Source organism: Myotis yumanensis, unplaced genomic scaffold, assembly GCF_028538775.1.
Source record: "Myotis yumanensis isolate MYYU_CA2020_CCGP unplaced genomic scaffold, mMyoYum1.0.hap1 SCAF_15, whole genome shotgun sequence".
Classification (NCBI taxonomy): domain Eukaryota; kingdom Metazoa; phylum Chordata; class Mammalia; order Chiroptera; family Vespertilionidae; genus Myotis; species Myotis yumanensis.
In genome coordinates, this window is record NW_027223766.1 from 37,507,527 (window position 1) to 37,531,954 (window position 24,428).

The 24,428-nt window shown below is 37.0% G+C and overlaps 1 protein-coding gene across 3 annotated transcripts in view; it reads left to right on the forward strand.

Annotated features, from left to right (window-relative positions):
* The first annotated feature begins 1,020 nt into the window (after positions 1-1,020).
* The window catches only part of ANGPT1 (angiopoietin 1), a 278,415-nt gene continuing 255,007 nt past the window's right edge, over positions 1,021-24,428 (forward strand). For all 3 annotated transcript variants that reach the window (XM_070392098.1, XM_070392096.1, XM_070392097.1), the window contains exon 1: positions 1,021-1,789. In XM_070392098.1, the coding sequence (XP_070248199.1) occupies positions 1,493-1,789 (297 nt within the window). In that variant the 5' untranslated portion in view covers positions 1,021-1,492. The remainder of the gene's footprint in view (positions 1,790-24,428) is intronic.

Genomic DNA, 24,428 nt, shown 5'->3' on the forward strand with positions numbered 1-24,428 from the left:
CGTTCCATAAAATCCCTCCCAGTTCTTGATGAAAGCCACTGCTCATAATTCATGTTTTCTGCACACAGTAAAGATCTCAGTGCTGTAACCTTAATTCTATAATTATCACCTGTTTTTTTATGTTTTACTGATCCCTTTGTTCAAATGTGTACACCCTAGGTTTGGGAAATCACCCTCTGATAATGTTTGCTTTTTACTTAATAGAAGAAGCTCAGAGATTTCTCCCATATAGCCCATTGGCACACCTGATACATGCTTTTTTTCTCAGATATTGTGTCTATGCAGCCACAGGAGAATTTATGTGGAACTTCTGTACCAGTAGTAAAGATAGCCATAGCAACTCCAAAGAGATCCTTGTGAAATATATGATTAAGATATACCACAGGAATTAATAATTCTCAGGCCACTGTCTTAAATTGTAACCATACTGTTTTTGTAAAGAAGTTGCTCAAATTATATACACAGAGCACCCAGGGCTGCATTCTAATGAGGAACTAGTTTCATTTAAAATCCGTATCTCAGAAAGTACTCAGATTATTCTACTTAATATGCACATGCTATATTCCTTTGAGTGATAAGTTGTAAAATATTTTGCTAATTTGATAATTTTCTCCAACTCCTAAAAGTCTAAGTGAATACAGTAAAAGAATATCATCTTCAAAAATGGTTTTTAATCATCTTCTCCAGGATCAAGAATAAAATTTTTAAAAATTAATAATTATACAGATTTTATCACTCGTAAATAATAAATAATTTCACTGGACACTATGCCAATTTTCTTCTTAGGGTTCTCCAATTCAATAGACACTTAAAAACATTCTGCTAGTTTGCTAGTTAGTAGGTCAGCATGCACACTAAAAGTGTATTAAGGTGGACTGCTCTATTTATTGATTTGCCACGAGTCTGCTAAAGGCTCCAGACAATTGTCTGCGGAAGGGGTGGGAGGGCCATACATGATCGAGGTCATGCGCATCTAGCCAATTTGTAAGACGATCCTGCTACTCCAAGCCTTCAGCAATCCTTGCAAAGGGGCACCCTCATGCATTCCTGTCAAGTCATCTTGTGAAAGGCTGCCTGCTTCCAGCTTGGCTTGGATGTTCAACCTTAATAAAACTCACTGAGGTCTGGGAGAAAATAGCAGATCTGCAGCAGATAGGGTAGAGGAAAGGGTCTAGAATATGTACACGCAGCTGACTCAGGCAGGCTCCACGCTGAACGGTTACACAGAGAGGAAACAATAAATCTCAGCTACTATGCAATAAATATCTCAAGTTTTAACTAAGGAAACTATCATTCCAGTGAAATAAAAAAAATAACATTTTAGAACAAAGCTAACAAATGGCTAGTTTTCTGTGATTCTTCTTCAAAAGCTTTCTTTGAACGGGAAAAAGTCAGAGACAAGCAGTTTTACCTGAAATAAAGAAGTAATTTAAAGGTCAGAAGAAAGGAGCAAGTTTTGCGAGAGGCACGGAGAGAGAGTGCTGGCAGTACAATGACAGTTTTCCTTTCCTTAGCTTTCCTCGCTGCCATTCTGACTCACGTAGGGTGCAGCAACCAGCGCCGAAGTCCAGAAAACGGTGGGAGAAGATATAGCCGGATTCAATATGGGCAATGTGCCTACACTTTCATTCTTCCAGAACATGACGGGAACTGTCGTGAGAGTAGGACAGACCAGTACAACACAAACGCTCTGCAGAGAGATGCTCCGCACGTGGAACCGGATTTCTCTTCCCAGAAACTTCAACATCTGGAGCATGTGCTGGAAAACTATACTCAGTGGCTGCAAAAAGTAAGTGGTTGCTTTCGGTTTCTAATTGCACGGAGCCTTTTCAGTTCTTGTGCTGTAGTGAACTTAGAGATCCTTAGGGGAGGATTTGTGTGTTTACCTTTTGCTCCAGGGGGGCAGTGTTTGCATATGCAAGAGGGCTTTCTCCCTGGGACTCCACGGGTGAGCCAAGGTTTTTAGGTTTGTGCTAGCTTAGGAAGGTCTGAAGGAATCCCATTTGTGTGCCTAGTCATGGCATGTTTTGTGACATATCTTTTTTTCTCTTACTTAAAATTTAGCTTGAGTTTTCTGACTGTCAAAACCCAATTTAAAAAAAAAAAAAAAGAAAGTACATTTTGAGCAAGTTGGCAAAAAAGAAAATAATCAGGATATTACTAATTTAGGATCAAATAGATTTTACACCAGGAAATGTTATACAGCCAGGATGGGAAATTATCACTAAATACCTGTTTTTCAACCACTAGTAAAGTTAACATGAAATGAGGTTAAATATAAAGTGTGATATTTGGTTGGAGAAATTGTATAAGTTTGTAAAGGAAACTAAATTTCAGCAAGTAGTAGAATAGTAGAGGACTGATTTTTCTTTATTTCTGTCATATTTTCTTCAGTCTTTGAGGGAGAAAGATCAGGAGGAGACCTTTTAATGTGACTGCATCAGGAAGAGGCTGTTTGCCCACTAGGAAAGGAGAAATAGAGCCGGTGGTGGCTATTCCCAAAGACGTGCACCTGCAGATTTGGGCTGGACACAACATGTAGGCTAGGCTATATCTTGGCTATATCCCTGAAGTGCCTTTTTTTTCCCCCTTCAGGATATGGTAGTTCAGATAGTACTATGTGGGATTGTAGGTATCCAGATGAATGTTAATATTGAATATGCATATAATCCCAATTTATAGAAATTAAATGGAATATTTTATTCAGTATCTCACTATATACAATTTAAATTTTTTAATTGAAAATATGCCTGTTAAAATATGAAACAGTTTCTGCAGTTCATCCTCTCTTTGCTCTGTTTAATTGTGTAACAGGTAAGCAGCAGATAACAAGTACATTCAACTGTGTTACTATAAGGGGGCAAATATCCCTATTTGTGAAAAGCCTCCCCTCCATCCCCCAGGGATCTTTGCAAAAAATCTACTTAGTGCATATATATAGGAATGCAACCCATCTGGTCTTCTTTAAGTTAGTCAATTAACAGAGCAAACCTTTTAAGAAGATAAAAGATAGGGAAAGGATAAATTCTCTTTTTTGTTCCTGTGTGGTCACACGCACTCATATCACCTCTTGCTGAATCATGCCAAGTAATAGTTATTCTACTTTTGTCCACTAGGGACTGAACTAAGATCACTTAGTTTATTTTATTTGACAAGTTAACTGAAACTTCGTAGTTTTAGAGTTTCCAAACCCAGAATTGTAGTTAATCTTTCTATTGTGGACTACAGGTAAAAAATAAAATAAAATAAAAATGGATAAATAGGCAGAAGAATAGGAAACAAACAGAATTCTGTACTCTTTTGGTAATTGTAACTTAAATTTCAACAGCCATTCGTAATAGGATATCTGTTTTTTCTTTGGAAAAACTTATTTTCATAACAAAAAAATGAATTTGATTGAATTGCTTATTACTATTCTCAGTATACTTTCCATATAGTTTTTAATCACAATTCAATCATTTTAAATTAGCTTGGATTCTTTGAGGGGATTAGGGAAGGAAGGTTAGTCCCAGATTGTCTTGAGTGAGCTATTCTACCAAAAATATAATATTTTGTTTACTTAAAATATACAATTAAATGGTAAATTAAACCTATTTATGCATATTTTTGTTGCTATGCAATTATTCATCAGTGACAGGGTAAACACATGATTCTACTGGGCTTGAATCATTCACATGTTTCAGATGTTAACTTATTGTGTGAAATAAATTTGATTTTTGTTTGTATTGTTCTTGGTCAGTGATTATTGTATAGTTTTCAGATTGTAGCCAAGCATAACTATCACACTAAATGTTGCTAGTGTGCATCAAGCTGAATATATGCTAAAAACATCCCTGTTGGTATGAGTCAGAGCAGCTTGACTATTGTCTGTTTAAATTTGCATATCTTTTGTCATTGTTAATGTAATTGGTCTGAGGATTAAGAAACCAAATAATTGCATGCAGCCAAGAACTTGCTAAAGGCTCTCATAAGTTTCCCTTAATTAGAGGTTTTCGACAAGTCAAGTTCCAAATTTCATGTAATGTATTTATTTTGATAATTCAAATGGAAATCTTTTTACTGTAACCATTTGGTATGCTTAGTACTAGAATTTGTACTACTATTTTGATTCCAAGTTAGGATAAGCAATACACTGCAGAAACTGGGACTATCTGTATTTATGTGCAATTAATTCGTCCATTTATTCAACAAAACAATTAATCAAAGCACGGTGATTATTATGCAGCTCATGGAATCACTCTCAGGAAAGTGTTTGATGTAGAATCTGTTATCAGTGCTAGATGCAGCTAGATGATAATTTATGTTAATCTAGGTGTACCTTCCTTGTAGTTTGATAGAATGGATTCTTTTAAATGTTCTTCTCAAGACACTGGTTGTTACTAAAAGTCACCCCTGATACACTCTCAAATCTCATTCCTCAATGCTTTTGGTCTTGCAACTAAACAAGATGAGGAGCAAGGTATGCAAGGGGAAAGGATGTGTGGTCACTGTAAGTGCTGAAACTGTTAACTGTCATGGCACTAGTTCTTGATGTGATGAATTGAATCACAGAGATCAACTTTCTGTGGTAACTTGTTGATTAACACCAATATGAGGTAGGTTAATAGCATTGTTCTTATTTGTCAGATGGGGAAGAACAATAAATAATATGCTCAAAAATCACCATGTTAGCCCTGGTCTGGTAGCTCAGTTGGTTAAAGCATAATCCTGACACATCAAAGTTGTGAGTTTGATCTCCATACGAGAAACAGGCAATGAATGCTTAAATAAATGGAACAGCAAATTGATATTTCTCTCTTTTGGTTCCTCTCTCTCTAAAATCAATAAATTAAAAAAAAATTAAATCACCATTTTATTGGGTGAAACACTTGGGTTATATGTCTAGGGTTGACTCTCCTCTTTCATATAGCTCTTTTCAGAATTATTAGCAAACCACACTCAATACCTGAGAGTGATCAGATATCGGGATAGCAACAATAAGTACAAGTGGCCTTTGTGTCTTTGCCACTTTTTTTGTGATTCCTTTCAACCTTTCAATAGCAGAGAAATGTCTAAAGTTTAATGTTTTTTCCACATCTTGTACTTTTTTAACTATTATTATCTTTCTCCGATATCCAAAAGTTCACAACATGTATATTTATAATATTAAGATTAAAAATACAGGTATATTCCAGAATTTGGAGGAATGCTTAGAAAATATGCTTTGCTTTTGCCAAAGGATATCTTTCTTTTTGGTTGAAAGTATAAATACATTAAGTGAGATTCATGACTTAGAAGATAAGGTTCTATTTACTATAAATACTTCACACTGCCTAAAAATTGATGAATTGATTATTATTTCTGAAAAATGTAGTTATGAATTGCCATTCAGACTATTTTAATAAAAGCTTTTACTGGAATGCTTGGCTAATTTTTTTTGACAATATTTTTTTACTTAATAATAACCTCTACTTGTGTATTGTATTCTTTGCTTCAGAAAATTAGGATTTAGCCTGTTATTACCTGAAACATATTAATGATGAAGATCTTTTCAAAAACATTTATTAACCCATACTAGTATCCACTAAAATGTGACCTCTATGAGGCCAGTGACCTTGTGTTTGTCCATTGCCATATCTCCAATTCTAGAGCAGTATGTGGTCCATACTTGATAGACAATAAATATTTGTTGAATGAACAAATGAATGCATTGCATATGCATTGCAGTGTACACTTTACTATGTACTATTAACATTTTGTTTTGGATATGTACTTACCTCCCTAAATAGATTGTGAGGTGTCAATTAGTCAAGGACAACATTCCACAATTATTTTTGTCCTAATAGTAATTTAAGCAATAGTTGGGTTTAGAGTAGGTAGTTACTAATGATTCAAATTGTGTTTATCAGATCATCTAGGCCAGCCGTGGGCAAACTACGGCCCGCAGGCTGGATCCGGCCCGTTTGAAATGAATAAAACTAAAACTAAAAAAAAAGACCGTACCCTTTTATGTAATGATGTTTACTTTGAATTTATATTAGTTCACACAAACACTCAATCCATGCTTTTGTTCCGGCCCTCCGGTCCAGTTTAAGAACCCATTGTGGCCCTCGAGTCAAAAAGTTTGCCCACCCCTGATCTAGGCTCTCAAAAACTTCTACAGTCACTCTATTTTGTCCTCTTAATTATTCTTTAAGAATCAGCTTTGTTACCAGTTTCTTCTGGAAAGCTACCCACACTTCACTCCCCACCCCCCCAAGGTTGAGATTTCCAATGTTATTATAGTACATTGCAGGTATCAGTTAGCACTGCACTTCCATGTGTGCGGTTGTTGTCATTTTTAGTATTTTAAGTCCTTTTTTTCCTATTTGGACAGTAGTATAGTGAATGTCTATTTATCCATTTTTATATCTCCTGAAATGTTTGTTTATTAAGTGGCTAAATAATATCTGTTATCATAATCTAAAAATAAAAAAGTATATATCAAGTGCTCAAGTGTGTGGTGCTGGGTATAAAATAATGCAAGTTAAGGGGCCTTGTAACTGCTTTCAGATGCTAAAGTTGCTTTAATCTTTGGTGCTAAGTTACTTGAGTTTCAGCTAGATCTTCATTTGGAAGGAAAATGATTTTTTACTTCCAGACCAGTAGGCAACCATTTACTGCATACAACAGTGGCATATATTTACACACAATATGTGCACATGTGAATCTAAGTAACTCAAACTTCTCATCTGTGCATTGTTTTGATGGCTGCTGACTGTTCAATACTGAGCCAGAAGGATGCTCTAAATTTTATTTGCACATGTGGGGAGACTTCCTGCATGTGTAAAATGAGCAGATAGTTGATAAGTATGTTTTTAAAAATTTATCACTAAAACTGGAAGAAAATATACATCTATGATTTGTGGATAGAGGTAGAAAAAAATGGCAGTTGTAAGAAAGGTTAATAGGAGTAATTGTCTTTTAAGTCCAGTTGTAGAAATGTTCCCAACTAGCTTTATTTAAAAACTAACCCCTGCTTCTCAAGCCAAATAGGAGACCTTTAGTTAATCCCTCTGTAGTCACTTGTCAACAAATAGTTAGGTGTTATTATTTGCTTGTAATATATTAGAATCAAAAGACCCAAGAAGATATAAAAACCTTTCTGGGCCCTAGAAGTTGGGCAGTTGGAGCTATAACGGCCTTTTGAATTTCTGTGTAGGAAGGAGCAAGCCTCTCCCCATCTGTCTCCATTGGTAGATCTCCAGTTTTAGGACCACAGCAAATGGACCCTTTACTATGGGTGATTGCAGCCCTTCCTTAGCCCTGACTGTGCCATTTGACACTGAACCTTGTTTTACTAGCACTTATCTCATATGTAATTATGGGTTCAGTGTAATTTAAAATGAATAGGAATGTGTCATTCTTTCCTTAAAATCTCCCTACAGATTTTCATTATGTAAAAGTAAAATCCAAGTTTCTTACCATGAGGCCCTATAGGATCTGTTCCCACACTTCTCTCTGGATTCATCATCTACCACCTTTTTCTCATTCCAGACACTCCAGAGACAATTACCTTCTTGTTATTTCTCCAACGGACTAGCTCATTCCTGTCTCAGGAACTGTACATGCTATTCACTTAGCTCAGAAAATTGTTCTTCCAATCTTGCCATAGATGGCTCTTTCTCTTCATTTCAGGTCTTTGCTCAGAAGTCTTTTCTAAGCACCATGACCTACCACCTTCTCCCATTCTGCTAAGTGACCTTCTGTCATATTATACTGTATTATTTCTTTGTAGCATTTACCACTGATTGACTTTTTATGGTTTAGTGTTTGTCACATTATTTATTACTAGGGGCCCAGTGCACGAATTCGTGCACCTTGAAAGGAACTGTGGGCCACAAGGCTGTGGTGGGCACAGGGGCGGGTCTCGGCCCATCCTCTGCCCAGCCCTTCCTGCCGCGCCCCCCTCCCCCACCCCACCCCTGGTCCCCTGTCTTCCGCCTCTACTCCCAGGTGCTGATGATGACACCAGCCCTGTTTGTATCCGCTGATGACGCGGAGCTATTTGGGCCGGCCCCAGCAGCAGGTGCAAGCGGCCCACAGGAGCAGGGGGAGGTGGAGAGGCCCTCAGGGGCGATCCAGGCCGTCAGCCACTGCTCGCACCCGCTGATGGCGCCGAGTGATCAGGACTGGTGCCGGCCACTCGCAGGGGGTGTGAGTGGCAGCTCTGGTGCCAACTGAGGGTGCGAGCAGCAGCTCTGGTGCCGGCAGCGGGTGTGACCGGGGCCATCGCAGGCAGTGGGTACGAGTGGCAGCTGCCAGCCCCAATTGCCCCTCAGGAGCAGGGGGAGGTGGAGAAGCCCTGAGGGGCAATAGGGGCCAGCAGCCACAGCTCGCACCCACTGACAGCACTGAATGATTGGGGCTGGTGCTGGGCGCCTGCAGCGGGTGCTAGCAGTGGCTCTGGCGCCAGCAGTTGTGCGAGCAGGGTCAGTGCTGTGCAGCATGTGCGAGCACCGGGTGGGACTGAATGTGCGGGAGCAAAGAATTTTCAGTAAACACCAAAGGCTTGCCCCGATGACAGCTTGCCCCGCCTTGGTCTGGCACCCCTCCTCACCTGCTCCACCATCCCACTGCGGCTGCCACCCACCATGTTCCACACTCTGCCACCTGCTGCTGCCACCCGCCATGTTCTGCACGCACCCCCTGGTGGTCAGTGCATGTCACAGCGACCGTTTGTTTGGTTGTTCCACCTTTCAGTCTATTTGCATATTAGCCTTTTATTATATAGGATGTTTCCCTCTACTAAGAATGTAAATGCCACAAGAGTTCCTTATCTGTCTTGTTCCCTAGAGTATACCTCACTCCTAGAGGAGTACATGACACAAAATAGGACCTCATTAAATACTCGCAGGATATATTCTCCCATACCCTACAATCTCTGAGGTAGTCTGTGCCTCTCTTATTCACCAGTTTGTAATTATTTTATTTATTATTTTTTATATCAGATCTACTTTTCTAACACAATGCCTGGAACATAGTTGGAAAAAATACATTTTTTTTTTTTATATATTTTATTGATTTTTTACAGAGAGGAAGGGAGAGAGATAGTTAGAAACATCGATGAGAGAGAAACATCGACCAGCTGCCTCCTGCAAACCCCCCACTGGGGATGTGCCTGCAACCCAGGTACATGCCCTTGACCGGAATCGAAGCCGGGACCCTTGAGTCCGCAGGCCGACGCTCTATCCACTGAGCCAAACCGGTTTTGGCGAAAATACATTTTTTAATGAATGAATTCCATGGACAAATTTTGACTATAATTAAATATATGTGTGAAAATGAGACCCAACTATATTTTATACATTTCCCTGCAACAACTGTGTAATAGGAGAAATTTTAATTTATCTTCTGAGTTTCCATCCTCTCTATCAAGGGTCAGCAAACTATGGCCCTTCAGCTAAATCCTGACAGCCACCTGTATTTTAAATAAAATTTTATTGAAACAGCCACACCCATTTCCTTATATATTGTCTGTGACTACTTTCTTCCTACAAAGACAGAGTTAAAGATTTGCAACAGAAACCATATGGCCCACAGAACCTAAAATTTACTATCTAGCCTTTTAAAGAAAATGTTTGCTCACTCCTGTTCTATATCACAAAAGGTACATGGTATTAATATTAGGACCATTGCAAGGTAAATTGTGAGGTTTGTTGTGTGGGAAAAAAGATTGCCCTCCAGGAGGCCAAGTAATCTTCAGGTCCATGCCAGTTGGCAGAGAGCCTGACTAAGCTATTTCTTGGCTTGGTACTGACATGCTGTGAGGTGACATTTTAGAGTGGTACAGGCAGGGAAATTTCATGTCTTTTCTTTCCCCTGTCGATCATTATATGAATACAGAAATATTCTGAAAGCAGACACATGTTAAAAAGGAGAAGCACCTGAGTACCAGGGTAGAGCAGCAGCCCCTGGATAAATAAGGATGGGTGCCAGGATCTCTGCTTTATGTGCCTGTTTCATCCTGTTGGTTGTGGCATCAGCAGGAATGTTGACAAAATATCGGAGGCCTTCTATTTTCATAGGTATTGGACTCTGGCTCAGCCTTTGACGTTCAGTCCATTTAGAAAATTTTTCTTCCTTTCTCATTTGTTTAGATATAAACATTGCAAGTATTCCCACTTGTGTAGATGAGGAGAGGGGGGAGGAGCAACAAGTGGGTTGCTCAGCTACAAAACACAGAGGTTTATCAGCCCTGTGCTATATAATTTGCTAATTAAGGAGGGTTTGTTTTTACTCTGCCAAGGTCTTGTCTCTGTGTGGAAAAGTTAGCAGTCTTTTCCTGCGCCCTGTGTTCTTCCTTTCTCTTTTAAATACCACAAGTTATATTGTGTCATTTGCTTAGATGTACAACTCTAATTACATTCTGAGTCATCCTTGCCGTTTGTTCCAGGACAAGATTATTGTTTGCTGTGACGTTAGGAAGTTCCAAACCCACTTTGGTCTTGTCCCCACGGTCTGAGGGAGAGAGAGTCTCTTAGTGTTTAAATCTCTTTACAAATGTACAAAAGCTGTGCCCCCTCCCGTATCAAAGAGGTTTCTAAAGAACAAAACATTCTGTGGATTATCTTTTCTTTATATTTGGAGGCTCTCTACCTAAGCAATCTTCTCTAATTCATACATGGAAATATTAGAAGTGAGAGGTTTTGAGACGTTTTTTGGTCTTAGCTGCCTTTCCAAATGAGCTGCTTTCTTCCTTCAAGCAACCAAAAAGGCAATATTTAACAGAGAAAGTGATATAAATTATTTAAAGCCAGATACAACCCTACTGGTAGCTAATAACTTCATCAGTAATATATTTGGGCATCTGTAGATCTTTTCTTTTGGTAGTACATATTGAAGAATGTAGAGTAAAATAAATGTAATAAATATTGTTTATATATATATATACAGGTCAATTATTATAGGTCTACATTAGCAAGTGTTTTCTAAGTTTGTGTGGAACTATTGAAAGAGCATGCTAACTAGCTCAAGCATCAAAGCTGGGTCTAAAGTAAATCAGTAGCTGAAATATTAATGAAATACAAGTGTAATGTGAATATCCAAAATCATTAATAATATATACCTCCAAACTCACTGGTATCAAATAGGTAAACTTACCATATATTTCTATGGAATGGCTAATGATAACTTTGGATGATAGTGTACTTTAAAGATTAGTGACATCTGTAGTTTAGCTCATTGGGTAGACTATCATTAGTTTCTATTTTGTTAATGAAAATGGGATGAGTTGAATTATAATACTAAACCCTAAAGGTTATTGGAGGGTTTCTATTTCCAGAAAAACAAATATTTTGAAATCTTAAATTATATTTCACTTCTAAAGCTTTAAAGATAGTTTCAATATTTTATAAAAAATAAAATCTTCACTATTCATGTACAGATGACTAAGGTCCAATGGGTATTTATTATAACTAGAGATTTGCTACAACCACAGAACTTGCTTCCACTTTGTCTCAGTTGCACAGATATAAGAGGTGAGAATTGTATCCTTATTATTTATATCATCAGTCTTTTCTGTGTTTTCCAAATTTACTCAGTTTTAAATAACAAGAACAGAACTACCATAAGCAGTAGTGTTAATATTTATGCAATAAACAAATAATGTACCGAATACATTGAATATTTAATAACTTTAAAAATGTTAATAAAACTGAAGTTTTAATATGCAGGGCATGGCAAAAGTAGGGTTACAGTTGTTTCTTTGGAAAATGATACCATAATTAATAAATAATATAAGAATAAACTCTGTTTTGTGTATTCATGCATAGTAAACTTACTTTTGCTCCACCTTATATTTGAAAAAAAATGAACTAATGATTTTAAATTATTTCTTACCAGTGGGACCCTATTTTTAAGCAAATTATTAGGCAGAAGCTTAATATGTAATCTAGATGCAAATAGAGGGGGTGGGGAAGAAGTGGAGTGAGCCCTCACCCTCTTCCTCCTCTCCTCTCCCAGAGGCATCCTCAAGGGACTCTGTGTGTTCAAAGGAATACCCTTTCTAAATGGCTGCAATAAAACTTTCAGATAATCGTGTATTAGGTAGGTAAAGCTGCCAAAACCAATCTGGCAGGCAAAAAGAAACATAACACTTGAAGGTTGGGATATTTGTTGGCAAGCTGATATAAGAATGTCCAAGTCTGCCATATACCAAGAAGTTTAAGAATATTAATGTGTAAATTACAAAAATACTGGTTGTTTAGACTCTTAAATGTGGTGAGGCCCATCCATGTTTAATATGACCCAAACATGTTTAGATAATAGACAACTCTTGGATAATTAGTGGCAAATTGTATGACTTATTTATTTACACAATTATCTAATTATGTGATAATTTACATTTCTTTATTTTAAATTTAAGAATGTGACTTATATATATTGATTACCTAAAATCTCAAGCTACAGTATTCACTTAGAACAGAATTCAATGTTAAGGATAGTGAAAGGAAATCTGAATTTTAAGTAGGCATTTTGATATTTTCAAAATTTTGTGTTTGAAATTTTTGTTTTCAGAATTGTAAAGATTCTTGTTAGATATACTTAGCTAATCTTTGTTTTTACTACTAGTATGTGATACCAGGAATAGGAATTTCAGAATCCCATTTTCTTGTTCATACGTGCTGCTTATTCATTATTTTTTAAGATACTGGTCTGGACTGTGAAGGTTAATTTAGTTAAGCCTAGATAAAATCATCTTTGAATCTATTTTCCCAAACACATCTAAGCTTCGACATATGACAGTGTGCTAAAAGAGAACAATTCTATTATTTCTCTTTATTTAGGAGACGAATAGTACATGATTGTTTGATACACTGATGGAGTGAAAGCTCCAAAACCAGGGCTTATATGAATTTCTTATTATTTTAGAAATGAAAGTTGTAATTCTTTTTCTAGCTTTCCAAGGGCTACCTTGCCCATCCTACACTTTGGACACTTTGGAGACTCAAAAACTAGAAATGAGAGGTGGCAAGGTGTCCTCAGAACTGGAAAGACTAAAGGACTCAAGGGACTCTATTTCCAGGCTGGCCTCTCCTTTTCATTCCTCTCCTCTCCTCTGGTTTCATTTTCAGTGAAGTCCTGTATGATCCTCCTTATACTGTCCAGGCAGTGGAAGGGCCAGAAAGAGGATGGACAGGAGGGAAGGCAGATAACAGCCTCCCTTTATTGGAGGCTGGGGGTGGGCACAATGAGGGGCCATGAGATTATAGCAGCGTCAGGAGAGAAGGCAGTGAGTCCCGTCAGGGGAACTTAGGTACAGGCACAAGTCAAGGAACTAAGCACCTGCCATTAACAAAGGACAGGCAGCCAGTTATCTAATTAAATATGCACTGCATACAAGTTGGTCTACTAGGTCCTGGGAGGTGACCATGAATATACTTACGGCCTCTGTTGTTGAGAAATCTAAACCCACTGAAATAGATAGACGTGAAAGCAAATGCACTGTTTGTGTCCACTACTTCCTGTGTCAGGCCTAAAGGCAATACCAAATAATGACAAAGTGTGTTGCTAGAGCCAGACTGTCTGGATTTGAATTTTGACAGCACCACTTCCTTGCTATGCGACCTTGGGCAAGTTCCTTAACTTCTCAGTGTTTCATCTTCATTACCGGTAAAATTGAGGTAGTAATAGTACTTACATCATTAGGTGTTTGTTAAGAGTAAGCATGATTCCTGTCAATTACTTTGAATGAGTTCCATCACATAGAAAATGTTAACTAAGTATTACTTATTCCTTGGGGCAGTTCTGGGTTACAGTAGTAGTTAAATGAGCACTTTTATCAACTCTCAGGCTCTTTGGAAGACTTTATGTATATTAATTTATTAAATACTTTCAAAAGTCAATATGAGGTAGATAGTAGTATAATTTTTCCACATGGCAAATGAGCAAACCGAGGAAGAGAGAGGGAAAGTAACTTGCCCAGTATTACCCTGTAACTAAGTGGCAGGGCCAGCAACCAGTCCCCATCGGTCCCGCTCCATGACCTATGCTCTTAACCAAGCATGGGATTAGCTACTGCAACTTTTACTATGTCCCCTCTTGTCAATCTTCAAATCTTAAGTCTACTTAATTTTTTTTTGTAGTAGTAGTCTTTGCATCTAAACCCTTAATTCTTTCATACTAAATGAATTGCCGCCTTTTCAAGTTCTGTTTCAGACAGCCATTTGTCCCCATCCCAACTCTAAAGCTCCATGGTTAAATTGACTGTGACACTTAGGTTATGCTGCTGATTGAAGCACAATAGCCCAATTCTCTCTGCCCTCCCACAGGTCTGGTAACAAATAGAGGAATCCCACGTCTGCAGTGCCTCCTCTGCAGTCCCTCCCGCCTATCTTCTTAGAAGTACCTTCTCTTGAAGTTACAGAGCTTAATTGAATCTGACTATTTATCTAAAAACTTCTAAAAACACAAAGAAAAGCTTACAATTGCTTTACATGGGGTGAAGCAGCCTATTCTAAATGTCTTCCGTTCAATGTAATGACCTCCCTCTTGGATTTATCTGTGGGCAATCCTTGGAAAAGCAAAAGCAGATCCTGGAACTTAAAATATTTTTTGCATGCACTTTCTTTTGTGGGTCATTCACAGAGTTGTAAAAATGAGAAGAAGCGCCTTGTTTTCTTAAGCAATGACCTCTTATCTCACTTCCTATTTTATATATCATTGTCCCTATTAATTAAAATATTTCTGGTATTTTGGCTCAAAGGCAAAGACTGCTACTTGCAAGTAATTGTGACAGCTCTTCTCTTTCTTCCTGATCTCAGAGGCCTGAACACTCAGATGCCTAGGTTTTGAGGGTTGCTACCTTCATAGCTAAGTATCAGTTGTATGAGGTGGAACGACTTCAGGCTACCCTAACTTCCCTTTGTCCATTCTTCTTCATGGAGTCCTCAAGAGAAGAGCGGACAAAACGGATGGGAACAAAACAGAATTCAGACATACTAGTACTAGTTATCCACCTTTGCCTACTGGGACAGATTAAAACACAGGAAAAACAAACAAACAAAAAATCCAGCTCAGTGTGTATCTGCTTGCTTGACCTGTGTTCTTCATGGAATGCTGAGGGTCAGTGGTATATATCATGCCAATGTTGTAGTGGTAGGATATATGCATGAATAAAAGCATGCTATGGTGCTCAAACTATTTGGGGCAACATTTTGGTCAGTGAAGTGATCTGAAGGATTCTAGTGCTAATGCTAAATAACAAGGATCTTTTCCCAATTTGTAAGAAACTATTCTTTTTTAAAAAAATATATTTTATTGATTTTTTTACAGAGAGGAAGGGAGAGGGATAGAAAGTTAGAAACATCGATGAGAGAGAAGCATCAATCAGCTGCCTCCTGCACACCCCCCACTGGGGATGTGCCCACAACCAAGGTACATGCCCTTGACCGGAATCGAACCCAGGACTCTTCAGTCCCCAGGCCGACGCTCTATCCAGTGAGCCAAACTGGCCAGGGCAGAAACTATTCTTAATATACCTTTCTCATTTGAAGGGTTTCTTTCTTCATCCCTTCCATATTGTTCATCTTTCATCTGTTGTATCTGATACTTTTCATCTCCTCTCAAGAGCTAGCTGACGGAATAGTAAATACATATTTACAGAAGTGAACTCCTATATTTAGTTGTATAGTTTGTACTTTATGTGGATACACGATTGTGGTATGATTTATCTTATCTATATAGTATAATCAAATTTCCTAACAATAAAAGTACCCTGGATTTGTGTATGGAATAAATCAATTTATCTGTGAATATGAAAATGGATATAGGATGTTCTGTTACTAAAGCAAGTATGAAAATGACATTGTATTTTAAGAAAGGTGTTTAGTAACAAATAGGGTATTAATAAGTCTACGTTGGTTAAGTAGTATCATCCAAACAAATAAGCACATATATTTTTATAAATAATAGGTATTATCATATCCATTTTATAGATAAAAACTGAGGACCAGTGAAATAAAATGATTTAAAAGGTTACATATTTACTCTGAGACAGGTTTAGAATTTAAACCCGGGCATCTGAGTATTAAATTTAAGCTCTTCGTGTTCATGCCTCTTTCACTTTTCCTTCACAAATTAATAAAGCACATTTTAATTGATGAAGAGTGAGGAAGAGGTTCAAATGAATGATGCTTTCCTCTAAGTTTTTGGAGAATATATATCCAGAATAAATAACCTTTGGAAATTAGAATAATTTTCCATACATTAGTAAAAATTGCTATAAGAAAGCCACTCTTCTTCAGACAATTACTTCCTAGCCTCATTCATGACTGGATGTAAATTTTTATTTAAACTTAAAAAATGTCAGAGGCCAATGATTAATTGCTGGGTTTTTGTTTTTTTTTCAAATAAGTGAGTTGCTTACACAAACTTAGTCAAGGTTACTCTGATATTGAGTACATGAGTGAAGATAATATTTTAAACTAGTTTTATGTGCATTTTTGCTTATGCATTATAGTGCTAGGTTGTATTTCTTTCAGTTAAAGACCAAATAGTGATAAAATATAATCAGTTTATTAATAATTCAACATTAATCCAGGTCCTGTTTGTAGTATTTATGGGAAAATAACCATATGCCATATGTATTTTTACTTTGCTTTACTTTAGTTCCTCAGTATATGAAAGTAATCATTGATAATTGATCCCAGGTTTATGCTTAGAAAAAAAGAACAGAAAATTAATAAACCCTTGTAAAAGTGAAACGGTCATTGTCTCCTACTAATGGTCAAGATAAACTAATGAACTAAAGAGAGTAGTTCAAATAGATGATTAAAGTTAACAATAGAAGTGGGAATCCCACATTCAACTCTCAGCAAAGCTGTTAACTGAACATTGATTCCGCAGAATAGCTAAGAAGCCTCTATATCATAGTGAAAGGGGAATTCTTTATTTTGTGACCATTATGTTTCACATGGGACTGAAGCTTACATACTTTGAGTTCACAAATCAAACTAGTGCAGTTTTCAGAGGAAAAGGTCACTATGGAAATGAATTATCCTGAGCACGATCTATCCCTATATCTTATTCTACTGTATGAAGCATCTTCTGGTGGATCTAATTTGGAAAGTCATGGCCAAAAATATATTATAGGTAGCTAAAAAATTCAAATACATTTTATAAGCATATTTAAAATTGCTTATGTATCAAATAACTTACCGAATATTTTGAGAATTTCTTTTTTGTTCAAATACAAAATATCTCCTATGGAAATGAGATAAATTTTGCTTGTTCCCTCTGTGATTGCTGGACAATTGAGAAATTAATGGCCTGGGCGATTTCTACAGGAAGACACACTAGTTTTACCTGTCCACTCAGTGAGGGTGTTTCAGAACTTTTTAAGAAGGTATAATTTTTTTAAAATATGTATAGTTTTTTTAAATTTAGAACCAAAACATTCCTCATGATGTTTGGGTATTAAACCTATGCAAAGAAAATGCAATTTTTAAATTTAACAAGGTGTAAAGAGTATAAGTTAAATACATAGAAAATAGGACTAGGGGGCAATTGTTGGTTGTGTTTTCTAAAGGTGGTTATTATAGTATTATGTGTATATTTATTCATCTATCTATAAGCTATTTATCTATGTCATAAATAATGTTATGTCTTATATACCTTCATCCCATAAAAAATTCCCTTCCCTTTGAAACTGTCTGGGTCCTAAAAGGTAATTCAGTTTCCTTCTCGGTTCATCACAATACTCGGGCTTGGAGTCCTGACCTGCTATGTCAGAAGTCCATCTACCTTGAGGCTACCGTGTTGTGAGGAAATCAAGCCACATGGCGAGGCCACATATAGGTTAGGTAAGGGTTCTGGGTAGGGAGTCCACATTTTTTGAGTCATTCTAGCCCAGGCTCTAGGTAAGTGAGTGAATGAGCCTTCAGATGATTCCAGCTTCCACTCACTTCATTACCTCCAGATGTAAAGTCCCAGGCACCATGGAGTAGAAACAACTGACCCTCACTGTACCTTGTCTGAAATCCTGATACATAAAGTCTATGAACCTCATAAGCACAATTGAATGGTTGTTTCAAGCCACTAAATCTGGAGATAGTATATTAATGCACCAATACTGAACAGAACAGTCACCATTTACTTAAGCATTGGTGCAGGCTTACTATGGTTCTGAACACTGTAGTAATCACCAAAGAGCAATACATTAGATGTGAGCTCTGCCTTCCAGGAGCTAGCATTCTGGCAGGCTTATGACATGGGGAGATGTCATGAGTGCAGGTTTTTAAACCAATATGTTTACTACCTTTCTCTACTCTTCTAACTTAACTATTTGTTTCACATAAATGACGATTCAGTAAATGCAAATTGAAAACTGCATATATATTTGCACTCCTTTGAGTAAAATAGTTACTAGTAAGGATTTTTATACCTTCAAAATAGTATTTGTAAAAATCTGCTGAGACTTCCTAAACTCCAGCTCCACCAGAAGTCCATAATACCAAAATTATATACTATATAGTTTATGTGAGTCTTCATGCTTACATTGTTTGCAATTTTTTCAATCATTTAAAAATTGTAAAAATCTCAGTGAATTCAGATTTGTGAGAATCAAGACATGAAGCTGTTTTGTAACTATATGTATACTACTTAACCTGTCATGTTTAGGCTGTAAGTTTAAATCCAGATGTTTCTGAAAGCTGTTATTGAGCACGGCTGACTGGTGGTCTCCCAAATGTAAAATGAGTTAGCAGCATCTGTTCAATTCCCAACAGTTTGGAATTCCTGCAATAAAATCCATCCCAGATTCTCCCCTTCTTAACTGATGAGCATAGGATTTGGACTTGAATCAATCAGGTATAAGAACATTATTTAAATATATGAGGTGCTTTGCATATTACATTATGTATAGGTTAAAACTTATTGGAAAACAACATAACAGTAAATACAACGAACACAACTAACTTTTTATACTCCTGGACTCAGCAATGTTACTTCTGGGAATCATTCCCAAGGAAATAATTCAAAAGAAGGAAAAAGCAATATACATAATCATTCTAACTATCATAGCAGGAACATTGGAAACAATAGATATTATTTCGTATTTACTATGCTACCTTGCACACATGATCTCTAATTCTAAAAAAACTCTGAGAAACAATATTATCCACAGCTTTGAACAAGGGAACCACACACAAGCTCCCACAAGTGGTAAATGGCAGAATCAGTAGACACTTCAGCCCAGGATTGTTTGATAAAAGACCGTGTCTTCAGTGACATCACAGCTGCAGCTGTTAAAATCATATGTTCACAAGAGAAATGTGCACAAGATGTTGAGTGAATACTTTTATATACCTAAATTATTATGGCAATAAAATTAGTAGCTAATATTTTTGAGCATTTAATATGTACTAAGTCTGGGACAGACACTATTTTTATTTTTTAAATATATTTTTATTGATTTTTAGAGAGAGAGGAAGGGAGAGGGAAACATCCATGACAGAGCAACATCAATTGGCTGCCTCCTGCACACCCTTTACTGGGTATCGAGCCCATAACCTGGACATTATGTGCCCTGACCAGGAATCGAACTGGCAAACTTTCAATGCATTGGACAACACCCAACCAATTGAGCCACACCAGCCAGGGCTGGGACAGACACTTTAAAGGTGTTACCTTATCTGAACCTCCCAACTCTGTACATAGATACTGTCCTTGTCCTCATTTTAGAAAAGCTCTTGATATATTACAGCCCTGACTTTCTGTGAGGATAGTGGGTATTGGAGGGGTGGGTGTATATTTCTATATACATGCATAAAACCATGTACAGGAAACACACCCATACCATTCACAGGGTTCATTTTTAATGCTGGAATTGAAAAATATATTTTGCATTTCATTTTTTATGCCTATTGTATTTATTATACAATGTGAGCATGTGCCTCTTTTATAATTAAAGTAATGTAAGCTTTATTTTATTAAAGAAAAATAGGTATATCTCTACTGAGGCCAAATAAAAATAAGCAGGAATGAAATAGAGATGATGGGAACTTGACCATGCTACAATTCCCATCACTTTTCCAAATAACTGTTCTCAGGGCAAGGTAAATATAGAGGGAGTCTTCAGAACTAGTTACAGAATTTTAGGTAAAGGAAATCTAGAAAAAACATTTTGGGCCAGGGTTTTTACTTTGGTAAGTCACATTTTATCACCCAAATAGCTACCTTCCTTTATGAATTCTAAATCCACTTTTATCATGTGGTGGTCATGTATTCATTTCATACCAATTTATATTTCTCTACTTTTGTGGATGAGTTGATATTGAAAGCTCCGAGAATGGTGAATTACAGAGAGAAATTGGGTTGGGGTAGTTGACAATCCTCAGCTGATTTTTTTTTTATTCAAAGGAAGAAATACATTTAAAGTTTTTTATTTAAGACTTACAGAAAGGTAAGTTATAAAACAGAAGGTGAAGGAATTTAATGAACAAAATTAAATGCTCCAGGATTTGATGTAGCAAAGAGAGCAGGAAGGCAGATGAGAAAGAGATTAAGGAAGTTATGATTATCTGGCACAATATATATATGAAATTACTTTGCAAAACCTTAATATCTATCCTAGTACAAACTACATTGGGCAACCAGAGCTTTTCCAAAAGTCAAAACCTAATCATGTCATTTCCGTAGTTAAAATGTATCAATGACCCCAAGATATTCTCAGAATGAAGTTCAAATTCCATATCCTAAGCTGGCCCTTCCTAGTCTCTAGTCTCATCTCTCACAATTTTCTCCATGGTTCATTTTTAGACATATCTAAATCCTGGCAGTTCTATTCAAATATCATGATTTATTCGTCTCCCTTAACTTTGTGAATTCTGTGCTGCATCAGATTCCTTACATCTCTCCTGCCCCATCCTCCATATAGTATTAAATAAATGAGTGGATGGAGAGATGGATGATTGGAGGGATTCATTAATAAGTAGGTAGATTCTAGGTTCTGCAATTCATTCTGAAGCAATGGGATTTGATAGAAAAGGTGCCTAACAAAGGTGATGGACATTTACTGTCACTTTTTTGTTTTGTTATCTTTACCTGAGGATATTTTTTCCACTGCTTTTTAGAGAGAGTGGAAGAGAAGAAGGGAGAGAGGAGAGAGAAAGAGAGAATCATTTATATGAGAGAGACACATTGACTGGTTGTGTCCCTCACACGCCCTGCCAGGAGACTAGAAGTGAACCTGCAACCCAGGTACATGCTCTTGACTGGGAATTGAACCCACAACCCTTTGGTGCGTGGGCCAGTACTCTAACCATTGAGCATGTTGGCCAGGGCTACTGTCATGTTTTTAAAGGATGTGAACATAAACAGTAATTATGGTAAGAAATGGTTTTGGATCCTGCAGTTCATTATTAAATGGTGAATGACAAGTACCTGGGATGGTAGGAAGAGAGCTTGCACTCATCTAAAGAAATAGGAATTAAGGTAAATAGATGAAAGGATGGGGAAAGCAGCTAGAGAATTATGTAATTGATGGAATTCTGAGAGGAAAATCATAATAGCATTTAGGTAAGTAAAAATAAAACAAAAGTTTTTATTAAAGATAACACTGATATTTTAGAACTGGGGACATTACAAGAGTGCTTTACTCAGGTAATAAGTACTGTAAAAATGTAAAATTATGACTGGAAATGTTTCTGTATTTGTATCATATGGAACTGTTAACTTTATGACTTTAGGAGAATTCTCAGTATTACATAAGATAACATTGACTCCATTGCCATCTTTTGAAATAGAAGTAAAGAACTCCATTCTATCTTCCATTCCTTTGTGTACCACACATATTTACAGAATCCAATACAGAATGTGATAGAAAATTGAGTCAGGTTACTTTTTAAGTCTAATATTAATAAGCCTTACATCAAGGTTTCCAACCACTTAAGAATACACATCAGGCATGATATGTACTGCTTGATTCTATTTGTATTATTTAAACACTTATATAAAGGAATGATTTGATTTTTTGCAGTCTCTGTGATTATTTCAGTCTGTGTGATTATTTCAAAAATAAAGGCATTACCATTTCAGTGAAGAATTGGTTAAGTACCAAGAAACTTCTCTATTCAGAGAGACATTAAGGTATCATAAGTGATATTTGCTAACCTATATATTTTTATGTGGGTTTTTGTTTGTTTGTTTTAAACAACCTGAGTTCAACCGTGTGAAATGTTTGAGTAGAAATCTGGTTCGGTAAAAACATAGAAATTCCGTGTGTGCTGAGTAAGAATAATGGTCTTGTAACATGGAACATGTGGATATTTAAGCAAACACATATTTATGCCTAGAAATAAAATATGCTCACTGGGAAATTCATGTCCTCTTAAAAATACATGCTCGTATTACATTCTCATGACTTTATATCATGGAGTCTTATTCACTATAATCACCACAACCCATGGAGAATTGGACACCTCAAACCGGTGATGACTAGTTCTAGTGGCAGTAGGGAAGGGGAAACTGTTTATATTCTTTACAATGGAAAATGAATGAGGCAAAATTAGAAATCTCCTTTTAGTCATCCTCTCTTCTTTGAAAATGACAAACCAGATCTTTGATGTGCTGCCTGCCTTTGTTATATATGGGGGAGTGTTATCCCATGGCATATGATGGTTGTGTGTGTGTGCATGTATATGCATGTAGTTTAGCTTTCAACATGTGATGGATGGTAGGTGTGAATTGGGCAAGCTACTTTACCTCTATGAGCTTCAAGTTTTTACATCTTTGAAATGAGAATGATAATGCCTTCCTCGTAAGGTTGTTATAGTGATTATATGAGATGAGATTCACTAAGTGCATTATAACAACGTCTGGCACAAAAGCATATATTTAGCAAATTACAACTATTTTTTAAATTTTTAAACATTTTCTTTACAACAAAGCTAAGTGACTTTTTTTAGGGCTACATGTCTTGTTAGTAATCAGATAAGGATTGCTTTAAGATTGCTTGTTCAAATCCCAGTGAACAAATCTCTTTTGCAGAAGAATTTAAAATGATGTATATAGATGTCACACCCTCAAGGACACAACTTCCCATTCCTTAAGTGTGGGCTGCACCTGGTATCTTCTGTCTAAAGGGGAAAGAGAATAGCTTTACAGTAGAAACCCAACAGACACTGCCTCAGCCAAGTGATGGAAGTCAGTATCAACAGTGATCAGAAATGTGGATAGTATATTTGCTTATTGGTGTTATGAGAATAGCACAAACTGGCACCTTTTTCTGTGGTCTCCTCAAATCCCAATCCAATCATGACAAAAACGTCAGAAAAATCTCAACCTAGGGATATTCTAGAAAATATCTGACAAACACCCCTCAAAAATGTCAAGGTCATAGCCCTGGCCAGGGTGACTCAGTTGGTTGGACATTGTCCTGTGCACTGAAAAGTTGCCAGTTTGATTCCTGGTCAGGGCACGTGCCTGGGTTACAGGCTTGGTATCTGCTGGGGGATGTGCAGGAGGCAGCCGATGGATGTCTCGCTCTTACATTGGTCTTGCTTTCTCTCTCTTCCTCTCCCTTTCTCTTTCTCTCTAAAAATCAACTAAAAACGTCAAGGTCAGCCCAGCTGGTTTGGCTCAGTGGATAGAGAATCAGCCCGAGGACTGAAGGGTCCCAGGTTCCATTCCAGTCCAGGGCACATGCTTCAGTTGCAGGCTCAGTTCCCTGCTCTGCTCTGGTCTTGTGCGAGACGCAACCAGTCGATGAGTCTCTCTCACATCAATGTTTCTCTCTCTCTTTGTCTCTCCTCCTCCCTTCTACTCTCTTTAAACATCAAGGGAAAAATATCCTCGGATAAAGATTGAGAGAGAGAGAGAGAGATCAAAGTCATTTAAAAAGCAAGCAGAGCCTAAAGAGACGTGATGAGTAAATGTCATGGTGTATCTGGAAAGGATCCTGGACACCCTCCCCTCCCCCCCCCCCAAAAAAAGGTAAAAATAAGGAAATCTGAACAAAGTATATAGTTTAGTTAATAAAGGAACAAACACACAACAAATCCTACTGAAAATGTGTACTGTCTTGGATTTGATAGACGTGCATGCTTATATTATGAATGGGTTGCTCTAGATTTAAAGAAGACATATTAGCTAATTCTGGTGTAAAATGAACAGTTTCTCAATGAGAATATGAGAAACAGCTCTACTGGGTAGTGCTTGCTCCTTACAGAGAGTTATTTGAAAAGGAATAGATTTTAAATTCTTAGATCTGAAGAACCTGTTAAAAATTTCCCTGAAATAAGAGAATGAAGAAGGCTTTTCCTAGCTGGCATAAAAACCTGGAACACATCCTAATGTTTATGGGTGCTATGATAGTTATTTGAAGAAGAGATTGTACTTTTAAAAAACAAAGTCCTACATGAGCATATAAAAATAAATTTGCCAGGTTACTGAGGATGCATTAAGTACAA